The 12176-nt window shown below is 64.6% G+C and overlaps 1 protein-coding gene across 1 annotated transcript in view; it reads left to right on the forward strand.

Annotated features, from left to right (window-relative positions):
* The first annotated feature begins 241 nt into the window (after positions 1-241).
* RASGRF1 (Ras protein specific guanine nucleotide releasing factor 1) overlaps positions 242-12176 on the forward strand; it is a 31817-nt gene continuing 19882 nt past the window's right edge. The window contains exons 1-3 of the mRNA XM_058846777.1: positions 242-799; positions 9297-9403; positions 10712-10859. Of these exons, the coding sequence (XP_058702760.1) occupies positions 524-799; positions 9297-9403; positions 10712-10859 (531 nt within the window). The 5' untranslated portion in view covers positions 242-523. The remainder of the gene's footprint in view (positions 800-9296; positions 9404-10711; positions 10860-12176) is intronic.

The raw sequence follows: 12176 nt of genomic DNA on the forward strand, positions 1-12176 counted from the left end.
GCCCGTGCTGCCTGTACCGGTGCTGGCGATGCCGGTGCTGGCGGCGGCCCCGGCATCCCGCGGCCCGGGGGCGGCCCCGGCGAGCGCAGCAGCGCGACCACCCCCGCAGCCGGCGGCAGGGAAGGAGGCAGCGAGGAGGCACGGGAGAGAGGCAGCGAGGAGGCACGGGAGAGAGGCAGCGAAGGAGGCACGGGAGAGAGGCAGCGAAGGAGGCACGGGAGAGAGGCAGCGAGGAGGGCCGCGGCTCCGCTCGGCTCCGCTCGGCGCTGACGGTCCCCGGTGCCGCCGCCGTCACTCGCCCCGCCCGTCCGCGGTTCCGCTGGCGGCTGCGGGACGCGGCGCTCAGCGGGGCCGGGGGCTCAGCGGGGCCGGGGGCTCGGCGGGGCCGGGCCGCGGGATGAGCGCCCGGCGGCTCCCCGGGGGCAGCGGGGGCCGCTGATGCTGCGGGGACCGCGGGGGCGGCGGGGGTGGCTCGGCGCGGCCCCGCCCGCGGCGGGGGCCATGTGAGCGCGGTGCCGGCAGGATGCAGAAGGGGATGCGGCTCAATGACGGGCACGTCGCCCACCTGGGGCTGCTGGCGAAGAAGGACGGGGCCCGGCGCGGATACCTGAGCAAGCGGAGCGCCGACAACACGAAATGGCACACCAAGTGGTTCGCGCTGCTCCAGAACATGCTCTTCTACTTCGAGACCGACTCCAGCTCCCGGCCCTCGGGGCTCTACCTGCTCGAGGGCTGCGTCTGCGACCGCGCGCCCTCCCCCAAGCCCCCCCTCTCGGCTAAGGACTCCCTGGAGAAGCAGGTGGGCGACACGGGGGGCCCCCCGAGGGGGAGGGAGGATGGCCCGAGGGGTCCGGGCCCCGCGGCTCCGGAGATGCCGGAGCCCGTGACCTGCCCCACGCGTGACCGGGGTGGGGAGGTGAGGATGAGGCCGGTCTGTGCGGGGGAAGAGGGATGATTCCCGGGGCTGCGGTGCCGGAGCAGCGGGTGGGCTCATTGTGGGGGTGTCGGGCTCTTTCCGGGGCACCCCCTCTCCCCCTCCCATCTCATTAACAGACGGTAATTAGCGGGGACCGCGGGGCGCCTCCTGGCGGCCGCGCTGGGCGCTGCGGAGCCCCGCGTCCCCCCGGCCCGGCTCTGGGCTCTGGGCTTTGACATCTGGGCTTTGGGCTTTGAGATCTGGGCTCTGGGCTTTGAGATCTGGGCTTTGAGATCTGGGCTCTGAGATCTGGGCTTTGAGATCTGGGCTTTGGGCTTTGAGATCTGGGCTTTGAGATCTGGGCTTTGGGCTTTGAGCTCTGGGCTTTGAGATCTGGGCTTTGAGATCTGGGCTTTGGGCTTTGAGCTCTGGGCTTTGAGCTCCGGGCTTTGAGATCTGGGCTCTGGGCTTTGGGCTCTGGGCTTTGAGATCTGGGCTTTGGGCTTTGAGCTCTGGGCTCTGGGCTTTGGCCCCGGCGGAGCGGGGGTTCCGAGGGCTCCGGGGCTCCCGTGGAGCGGCCTCGCTGTTTCCCACACCCCGTTTGCCCCTTCCGTGCCCCGCGGTTTGCCCGGCAGCCCCCCCGGCCCGGCGGTGTGAGCAGCTCGGCGGGGGGAGCTCCGGGCCTTGTTTTCGGGCAGATTTCGCCCTGTTCCCGCTCGCCACGTGTGCGGTTCGCTCCTCCATCCCCAGTCCTGGCGGGGGGAAGAGCAGAGTGCGGGTCCCCTGAGCCCCCCGTGCTGGCGCCGAGCTCCAGAGCCCTTTGGCAGCGCCGATGGCCGCGGGGGATCAGCGCGGAAACACCAAAGCCTCTGCGAGCCCCCGGCAGATCCAGGGGTCCCCCAGCCCCGGGAGCACTGACGGGCCCCGGGGGAGGGAGGGTTTGTCCCCAGCGGCTGTGCCTTTCCCGGCCGGGCAGGGTGCTCCTGGAGCAGCAGGGCATGGACGTGGCGTGTTTGCCTGGGCTGCTCGGCCGGAGCTGGGATGCGCCGGAGCAGCCGGGAGAGACGGGACGGGAGCAGGCAGGGGGGACAAGGGCTGGCTTCCAGCTGCGGGCGCAAATCCCCATCCATCGCTTCCAGAGCCACCCCCCGTGTCATCAGCGTGGACAGGAGCCAGCAGGATTCACCCTCTGACCCTCTGGTGGCCCGCGGAGCGTGGACATCTGTCCTGCGGGTGGCTCAGCGGCACCGGGGCCCCTCAGCGGGAGCAGCGGGGGGGTCCCGGGACCCCCATCCCGGGCCGGGCAGTGCGGGGGCACCGCGCGTTCCGGGTCCGGCTCTGCAGGGCTTGCATAATTGCAGCCTGCCGGGCTCTGGGAGGCGCTGGGAGCGCTGCCGGCACAGCGCAGGACGGGCCCAGGGCCACCCCCGGCACCCCGGGGCATGGGGCAGCCTGGGAGGAACCAGCCCCCTAATTCTGGCTATTGCCGGCACTTGGAAAACCTGCCAAGAGAACCGGGCACGCAGCACCGCTGCTCCCTGGCACATCCCCTCCCTCCTGGCTGGGAGCACAGGAATATTTCCTTGTGAAGAGGAAGGAAATTTCCCTGTGAAGGAGGAGCAGGAAATGCTGTGGGTTTTGCCCGGCTGGGGGTCCCCGCAGCCCGGCTGTGGGGGGCGGCACCTCGGGGGCTGTGGCAGCGAGGGGGGGCTGTGGTCGCAAGGGCTCACACCGCCGTGGCTGTCACTGCTGTCCCTTCAGGAACAGATGTTCAGCTTCCATGAAGTTTTCCAACCAACCTTCCTGGAATCAAGCTCGGGATCGAGGCTCTGGGTCCTGGTGTTTGTGCAGGAGGGATTTCCCACCCTGCAAACACCACGGGGAGGATGTCACATCCCCTTTCCAGCTCAGAATGAGCCCAGAGCGCTGATCCTCGCTGTCAGAGAGGGGCTGCTGCCACGGGGAGCTCCTGCCGCGGCAGATGCGTCCCCTGCCACTGCTCCTCGTGGCTCCACGCCTGGCTTGTGATTCTGTGTAACTCCTTAGGCCAAGCGGGGCTGGGAGCGGGAGCGCTGGATGCCCGCTGCTCTGCAAGCTAATTAATGGCCCAGGGATGAGATAAGCGGCGAATATTGATGGTGCAGATCCGCAGCCTGGCCGGGCGGGAGGAGCAGGTGGCACACGGGGCTCTGGGCAGGGGCTGTGCTCCCCACGCCGGGGAAAGCTCGGCTGCAGGCTCTGAGAGCCAGCCCTGCCCAGCAGCCTGCAAGGGGAAGGTGCTGAGGAAATTTCTGGCATTGCCAGTGATCCCAATCAGTTGTGTTCTGAGGGTATTTATCTGTCCGTGGGGTTCCAGCTGCAGCTCCGGGGACAGCGTTCCTTGCAGCAGAGGAGCTCCAGGTTTGGGTTCATTCCTTGCTGGAGTGGAGCCTGAAAGGTTCTAAATTCTCTGCAAAGGAGGAATTTTAAGAGGTGGGGCTTTAAAACCTCTTTTAATGTACATACTTTGCTTTGGGGGGATCTTTTTCCTGGAACACAGTGAATTTTAGCATTGGTATATGTGAGAAAAAGGGAATAAGACATGTGGAAAACTGGAGCACCAAAGAGGGATTTGCTGCCTCTGGAAACTTTGTTTTCTTTTTCCAGAAACGAATTTTCCTTCCAAGCAGTTGGATGGGGAAGATAATTTCCTGCTGGGTGAGGTTGGGCTGTGGCCTGGGGAAGGGTCCGTGGGGTGGGCTTGGGGAGGCTGTGACCCCGGCGCTGGCAGGAGCCCCCTGTTCCCCTGCTGTGCCACCCCCAGCCCGGCTGCTCCCGGCCCCCCGAGGTGACGGTGCTGGGATGAACTCTGGGGTGGGCACCTCTGGGAGGGCTGGGCAGGATGTGGGGTGCCCCAGGTGGGAGGGGAACAAGGTGAGATCCCAGCAGAGGAGCTGGGCAGCTGCGACTCCAGAGCTGATCCCACCCCAGGGACAGGGGAGGGGCAGCGTGGGGTGAGGGCTCTCCTTTGCACATCAGCTGGGGAATCACAGCTGGCTTTGCTCCATGGGTCCAGCCTGGAGCTGGATTTAGGATCACAGCATCACTGAGGTTGGAAAAGCCCTCTGAGGCCATTCAGTCCCACCATTCCCTCAGCACCGGGCTGCCCCTGCTCCATGTCCCGTGTGCTGCCCCATTTCCAGGGACGGGGCTCCAGCAGTGCCCTGGGCAGCCCGGGCTGGTTTCCAGAGCCGTGTCCCGGTGCCGGGGGCTGTTCCTAAGCAGGAGGCCTCAGACAGAGTCAGCGTGGTGCTGCTGAGTCAGGCGGTGGCCCCGTGCAGAGCCCTTGGCTCCAGGCTCTGTGGCTCAGAGCTGAGCTGTTCCCCCAGCTGGGGCTGCTCTGAGCTGCCCATGGATGGGCATTTCCTTCCCCATCTCCAGAGAGTTTTCCAGGGCTGGGGCCACGGAGCTCCGAGTTCACCCTGTCCTGCGGGCCCCATTCCTGAGATGCTGGGAGTGCTGGAATATTTGGATGCCTTGAGGACGTGCAGCAGCTCCAGCTGTGGCAGAGCCAAGCCCCAGGCCCTGCTGCTGGAGCCCCTGCCGGCAGTGGCAGAGCCCGGGCACTCTCCAGAGGTGCAGCAGAGGGGCTGAGGGACCCAGCCCTGCCCATCCCTGCCTGGGGGGCTCCCCTCAGGACCCCCAGGGCTGTGGAGGGCGCTCAGAGGGGCCAGATGGTGTCAGTGGAGCGGGGCTGGGCAGGACACCCATGGACACCCTGAGCAGGGCAGCTCCCAGGCCGTCCCAAACGCTGGCATTGGTGTCCCAGGCATCCCCAGATCCCAGCCCTGGCTGCAGGTCCCTGAGCATCAGCCATCTGGGGCAGCGAGAATTCTTCTACCTGAATGCCATTCCAGGCAATCTGATTTTTTGGAGACTATAAATCATAATTTGTGGACTTAAACCTGAACTATTCATCGGTGTTGGGGTGACACCGTGTTTTTAATTAATCAGAGTATTGAATGATGCCATGTGGGGATTTCTGAGTGAGGGGATGCTCAGTGTTGGCCCCAGCGATGCCTGCATGCCTCCCTGCCAGCATCACCAGATAAAATCAGGGGAAAAATTGATTTACTTGAATTATTTTATGAATATTTCTGCGCATGACTCCAGAGCCTACTCCACAAGGATGATGCTCACCTCTAGTATCCATTTCCAAATATCCTGACAGCCATACTGAAACAAAGACGGGAAATTGCAGCCTCTGGGATATTTTTTCTTATTGTCAGCACGGAAATGAGCTGCTGGAGCATCCAGCTCTGAGGTCCTGTTTTCCCAGAGCACAGAGTATGTAGGTCAGGGATGTTAAAAGCTGCCACGGCTGGCTGTGGATTTTTAGACTCATCCATCCAGAGCAGGAAAATTCTGCTCCCCTTGCCCTTTGTGTCAGCTGGAATCAGCATCATCTTCCCGAGCAGGCGGATGTGATGTGCCCAGGGCGGGAGGGTGGGGGGCAGGCAGCCCCGAGGGGTGAATGAAGGGGGGCAGCCCTGGGGGGGAACGGCCCCTCTGAGGGCACAGCCGAGGGGAGAGGGTGCCACTCGGTGCTCTGGTGTGGCTGGGGTGGCTCTCCCGCTGTGCCCCCACGCTCCCACCCCCAGTGCAGCCCCCCGTGGGTTGTTCAGGCTGTAAAAAAATGCCCTTTGCAAATTCTAAACAATCCTGCGAGAGGCTGGTTTCCTACTTTGGAAATAACGCGGCGCTTTAAAGCTTATTTGAATTTATTTTGGAGTCTCTCTGCACATCGGTGGCACCCCCTGCAGCAGGCAGGGCCAGCGGGGAGCTGGGTGTCGCTCACGGGGCTCTGGGTGCCCCTGGAGGGGCTTTAATCCTTCCCTGGGTGTCCTGGAACGCTCCCGGTCATTGTTTCGGGCAGGATTGCCGTGTCCTGCGGGAAATGCCCCAGGAGCTGTGTGTCCGGCCGTGCCAGACGGACAAACCGCCCACAGAGCCGGGCTCCGGGGCTGTGCCCCCACAGCGGGCTCAGGAGGGAACAGGGGAGCCTGGAAAAGTGGAAAATCCCGCACTGAGGGGCTCCTCAAGAACCCCATCTGCTTTATGTGGCCAGAGCAGAGCGAGGGCGGGGGATGAGGGGGCTCCGCTCCCGGGGCTGGCAGTGTCGAGGTCATAAATGAGATAAAAACGGGTGTGAGGAGAAGCAGAGCCACACTGTGGGTAACTCCTGCCCTGGGCAGCACAAACCCAGGGACGCTGAGCCGGGGCCGGGATGGAGTTGGGGGCTCATCCTGGTACTCCCAGCTGTCTGCCCGGTGCCCCGAGTCCCGTGCTGGCTCTGTCCCTCGGTCTGGTGCCACCCAGGGCTCTGCTCCTGTCCGTGGATGTGATGCTCAGCCCCTGACCCAGCGCTGGGAAGCGCTCCCGGGTTGTTGGTGCGACGTGTCACCGTGATGGCAGAGAGGGATCATCTCGTAGGCGGAGATAAAAGGTGGTGGGAGTTTTATTATTCAAATATAAAATAACTTCCTCCTTCCTAGCACGCTGCACTTCCTGGGAATTGTGTGGGGATAAGCTGGAGCAACACACGGAGCGGGGTGTGCGTGCTCACAGGAGCCGGGCTGGGGTCGGGGAGTCCCGGCTGCAGCTCTGGGGGCTCGCACCCCTCCTGTGGGCCCTGCTGCTTGGGAACTGCACTGGCAAAGCTCAGGAGCTTCTGGGAGAGCGCTGGATCACCCCTGCCAGGAGCTGCTGTGCTGGGAGGTGCCTCGAGTGGGCCAGGAGGGGCAGGGGGGGCACCTGGCCAGGTTCCTGCCCTGCATCTGCAGCCCTGCATCTGCAGCCCCGGATCTGCAGCCCTGCATCTGCAGCCCCGGATCTGCAGCCCCGGATCTGCAGCCCTGCATCTGCAGCCCCGGATCTGCAGCCCCGGATCTGCAGCCCCGGATCTGCAGCTCTGGATCTGCTGCTCTGGATCTGCTGCTCTGGATCTGCAGCTCTGGATCTGCTGCTCTGGATCTGCAGCCCTGCATCTGCAGCCCTGCATCTGCAGCCCTGCATCTGCTGCTGTCCCAGCTGGGCTGGGCTCTGGGTGGGGGCACTCACCCAGGGCAGCACAGAGTGACCCGTGCCACCCCCGGGAGCATAGAGGGACCCTGTGCCACCCCCGGGAGCATAGAGGGACCCGTGCCACCCCCGGGAGCACAGAGGGACCCTGTGCCACCCCCGGGAGCACAGAGGGACCCTGTGCCACCCCCGGGAGCACAAAGTGACCCTGTGCCAGCCCCGGGAGCACAGAGGGACCCTGTGCCACCCCCGGGAGCACAGAGGGACCCGTGCCACCCCCGGGAGCACAGAGGGACCCGTGCCAGCCCCGGGAGCACAGAGGGACCCTGTGCCACCCCCGGGAGCACAGAGGGACCCTGTGCCACCCCCGGGAGCACAGAGAGACCCTGTGCCACCCCCGGGACCCCGGGAGCACAGAGGGACCCTGTGCCACCCCCGGGAGCACAGAGGGACCCTGTGCCACCCCCGGGAGCACAGAGGGACCTGTGCCACCCCCGGGACCCCGGGAGCACACACAGATTCTGGGAAGGACAGTGCAGGGCTCGCTGTCTCGTGGCCTCCTGGTGGGCAGGGACCGGTTTGGGGGACTCCTGAAGTGTCTCCCCGTGTTTCCAGTGCCATGGGGGCTCAGCCATGGGCTGTTGGTGTGGGGTCACGGAGAGGGAATGTGCACGCCGTGCTCTCGGGGTGGTTCCTGCGGCACCGGGAGCTTCTGGGGGCACCAGCACGAGAAGGGGCTCCCCCACTCCTCGCTGGTGTTTAGGGGGGCATTTCCAACCTTGCCAACCTGATGAGCTCTTCTTGATGCAGTTACAGGGGAAGGGATGGCAGGTGGGTGTAAAGCTGGGGTACAGAACAACACCCATAGGGACCAGACATTTTTGGTGAATTTCCCTCGGAGCTGTCTCTTTGCCAGTGAAAGCCTTTGGGAGTGGGAGGGAGGGAAAGGGGGTGGGATGTGAGAGGCTGGGGAGCTGCTGCAGCTCCAGAGGTGTCCTGCAGGCAGACAGGGAGCTCTGGGCAGCCTGAGCATGGCAGGCTGGGGAAGGGGTGGGCGATGGATGCTGGTGTTTGACACCGGGGTGTGTGATGGATGACGGTGTTTTGTCGTGGGGACGGCTCCATAAGGAGAAAGCTTCTCCACAGGAGCAGCAGTGAAAGATCCTGCACTTAAAGGATCCGTGGCAGAAGTGAGGGAGCTGCATCTTCACCGGGGCCCTGCAGTGGCTCCCCAAAGGTGAAAGGTGTTCCTGAAGGAGGGCTGGGCTGTGCCCATGGGCAGCGGGGGCTCCCGGCCCCCCTGTCCCCCTCTGCCGGACCCGGAGGGGCTGCGTGAGCTCCGAGGGTGTCACCCCGAGCCCTGAGCCCTGGCTGGGCACGGGCTGGGGGTGCTGGCTCTGTCTGTGCTGCTGTGCCCTGTCCCCCCATCATCCCGGGCTCACCCAGAGCCTCCTGTGCCCGTCTGGGGGTCCTTCCCCCAGCACCCTGGGGCTGATCGGGGACAGGGAGGGAAGAGCGTTGTGCTGCCCATCGCTGTTTCCACATGGCACAGCCGGGGTCCTGCCAGGCTGCTGCCCCTTGGGTTGGAGGCAGCTTTTACCTGTTTTTTCCCTGATGGAAGCCAGCAGAGGAGCAGATGATGTCAGGATGAGCTCGTTCCAGTGGGTTTGGTTTAGCCCAGTTATTCCGGGCAGTATCCGGCACTGCAGCGTGGTACCTGTTTCCTTGGAGACTGCAGGGAAGCAGAGGAGCGGCACAAACCCGGCGGCGGCGGCACCGCACACAATTAGCACAAACACTGGAAATGTCAAGGGAGGCTAAAAATAGCCCAGCAGCGTGGCCACCCCCCCGGAGCCCCGGGGAGCAGGACACGAGGGACCCGGGCTCGGCTCGGTGTCACCTCCCGGGGGCTCGCTGCCCCACGGCAGGGATGCAGACAGTGATCCTGGGCTCAGGGAATCACTGAGGCTGGAAAAGACCTCTAAGACCATCGAGTCCAAGCTGTGGATGTGGGAGGGGATGCAGGTCCAGCTCAGCATCCTTGCTCCTCTGCCCGTTCCCCAGGGGAGGGTGTCCCCAGGGCTGTCACCACCGGCTCAGGACGGCAGCGCTCTGGACTCGGGTGGGTTTGGTGGATTTAGGTTCTCCTGAAGCCGGCTCTTTGCCCAGCAGGATTCTCCTGGGTGGTGGCACGGCTGTGCTGGGAGCAGCCCGTCGTGGCCGGGCTCCTGGTGCTCCCAAACCTGTTTTTGTCCATGAGCCAGCCTGCGGTGGGTCAGGAAGTGCTTTGTGACCGTAACCCCTGTGCTCGCCCCCGCAGCACTACTTCACTGTAAACTTCAACCACGAGAACCAGAAGACCCTGGAGCTGAGGACCGAGGATGCCAAGGACTGCGACGAGTGGGTGGCAGCCATAGCTCACGCCAGGTGTGCCCTGTGCCCGTGGGGGCGAGGTGAAGCCGTGCTGAGGGTGCCTGGGGGGGCAGGATGAGCTGGACACTGCCAGCCCCATGCTGGGGACCCTGGTGCTGAGTGGGGGCCGTGTTCAGTCGTTCCCCTGTCCCCATTCCCATCGCAGTCCCCTGGCACAGCCCCCCCTGGCAGGCTGGCACTGCCTGTCCCAGCCTGGAGCCAGGGGGTGCCCGGTTGACCCTGAAAGCAGCTGGGACTGGTCAGGGAGCTCGTGAGGAAGGGGCTGGTCCTGTCTGTGCCCTGGGAGTGCTGGCACTGCCCAGCTGCCACGGAGAGCGCTCAGGGGGCAGCACGGCCGGGTCCCCCCCTGGGGAAGGAAGGTCTGGGCTGGCAGGAGGTGTGGGATCAGGCAGGAGGTGTGGGATCAGGCAGGAGCTGTGTGCAGGGAATGGCAGAAACCCCATCCCCTGCGGGCCCTGCCAGCAGCAGGGCTCGGGAGGAGCTTGTGCCACACACCCTCTTAAGCTCCTGGAATGTAGCAGGTTACGGAGGTTTGGCCATTAGGGGGTCTTTTTTGACTGTTTGGGGGTCTTTTTTGACTCCTATGATTTAATTCAAGTTTGCTCCGTCCTTTCTGTTTGCCCCTTGTGGGAGCCCATGTCCTCTCCAGAGGAGCCCTTTGGGAGCAGCAGCATCCCCAGCTGCAGGAGCTGCCCCTGCTTCATTCCCTGTGCGGGGGGGAGCGGGGGGCACGGCAGGGAGAGCCCCGATATTGGGGTGTGAACTGGGGGCACAGCAGGGAGAGCCCCGATATTGGGGTGTGAACTGGGGGTTCAGGACAGGGAGAGCCCCGATATTGGGGTGTGAATTGGGGGTTCAGGGCAGGGAGAGCCCCGATATTGGGGTGTGAATTGGGGGTTCAGGACAGGGAGAGCCCCGATATTGGGGTGTGAATTGGGGGTTCAGGACAGGGAGAGCCCCGATATTGGGGTGTGAATTGGGGGTTCAGGACAGGGAGAGCCCCGATATTGGGATGTGAACTGGGGGTTCAGGACAGGGAGAGCCCCGATGTCGGGGGGATGAATTGGGGGTTCAGGGCAGGGAGAACCCCGATGTTGGGATGTGAATTGGGGGGATGAACTGGGGGGGTGATCTGGGGGTTCAGGACAGGGAGAGCCCCGATGTTGGGATGTGAACTGGGGGTTCAGGACAGGGAGAGCCCCGATGTCGGGGCGTGAATTGGGGTTTCAGGGCAGGGAGAACCCCGATGTCGGGGTCTGGCCGGGTCTGGGGGAGGGACGCTCACGGCCGTGTCTGCTGCAGCTACAGGAACCTGGCGACAGAGCACGAGGCGCTGATGCAGAAGTACCTCCATCTCCTGCAGATCGTGGAGACGGAGAAGACCGTTGCCAAGCAACTCCGGCAGCAGATCGAGGACGGGGAGATCGAGATCGAGCGCCTCAAGGCCGAGGTGAAGCGCCGGCGCTGCCCCGCGGACGCGCTGCCGCTCCCGGGTGACCCGTGGGAGGGGGGCGGCATCCCCGCGTGGGCACGGCCCGGGGGTGGCACCGCTGCTCTGGTTCTGCTTCAGTGACACCGAGCTGGCCCTTCTCCCGCAGCAGGGGCGAGGGCATCGCCTCCCTGGGGATTTTCCTGGCACCCCGGCTCTGGGCATGTGGGGGTCTTGGGGGGACCCCCGGGCCGGGAGGCTGCTGCCACACGGGAGGGTTCACGGCAGCAAGGAGCGCTGGGGAGTGGGCTGGGGAGCTTCTCCTCGCCTCTTGTGGGAGATGAAAACCGTGGCTGTATCCCGGAAACCCAGAAGGGTTTGGGTTGGAGGGGTCTCACAGACCACCCTGTCCCAGCCTCTGGAATCACTCCGGCAGCTCCCCGAGCTGGAGGCTGCTCTGCAGTGGGGCACCCCTGAGCGGGGCACAGCGCATCTCACGGGCCCCGGGGCACTGCTGCCAGCCCCCCGCTCCGGGCAGGACCGGGGGCAGCCGGGGAGCGGAGTGCGGGGAGCGGAGTGCGGGGTGCCGGGTGCGGGGTGCGGGGTGCAGGGTGCGGAGTGTAGGGTGCGGGTGACTCGGGGCCGGGTGCGGGTGACTCGGGGCCGGGTGCCGGGTGCGGTGACTCGGGGTGCGGGGTGCCGGGTGACGGATGCGGTGACTCGGGGCCGGGTGCCGGGTGCGGGTGACTCGGGGCCGGGTGCCGCAGACAGAAGCGAGGTGCGCACATGACTCAGCAGACGGTGCCGAGGGACGCGGTGTCCCCGGGGCACCTGGGAGGAGGAGGAGGAGGAGGAGAAGGAGGAGGCTCAGGAGATGCCTGGCGGCGGGGGGGCTGCTCGGCAGAGGGAGAGCACTCTCTGGGGGAGCTGTGCCCGGTGCTGGGGGGTCGCTGGGGAGGGGATGCTGGCACTGGGGGATCCCCTGTTTCCCGGCTCTGCCCTGCAGGGCTGTGCCTCCGGTGCATCAGGAGAGGCGTCTGAAGAGGCAGTGAGGGTGGCTTTGCCTGTCTTAATGGTGGGCTTTTCCTCAAATTTTGAATTTTTGGGTTCAAATGTGCAGGGCAATAACAACCCCTGACCATGCGTTGGGGTGTGCAAAAAGCTCTAAAATCTCCTCTGCCATCTGATCCAAATAATGAAATTGGGTGGAACAGATGTGTAGAAACTGGATCAGTGACCATGAGCCTGTGGCCACCAGCTCTGATATGTTCTTGCTTTTTCCAAACAGCCCAGACACCAAACTCCACCTTTTTTCCTCTTTTCTGTCCAAAATGGCAT

This window comes from Poecile atricapillus, chromosome 11, assembly GCF_030490865.1.
Source record: "Poecile atricapillus isolate bPoeAtr1 chromosome 11, bPoeAtr1.hap1, whole genome shotgun sequence".
Taxonomy (NCBI): Eukaryota; Metazoa; Chordata; class Aves; order Passeriformes; family Paridae; genus Poecile; species Poecile atricapillus.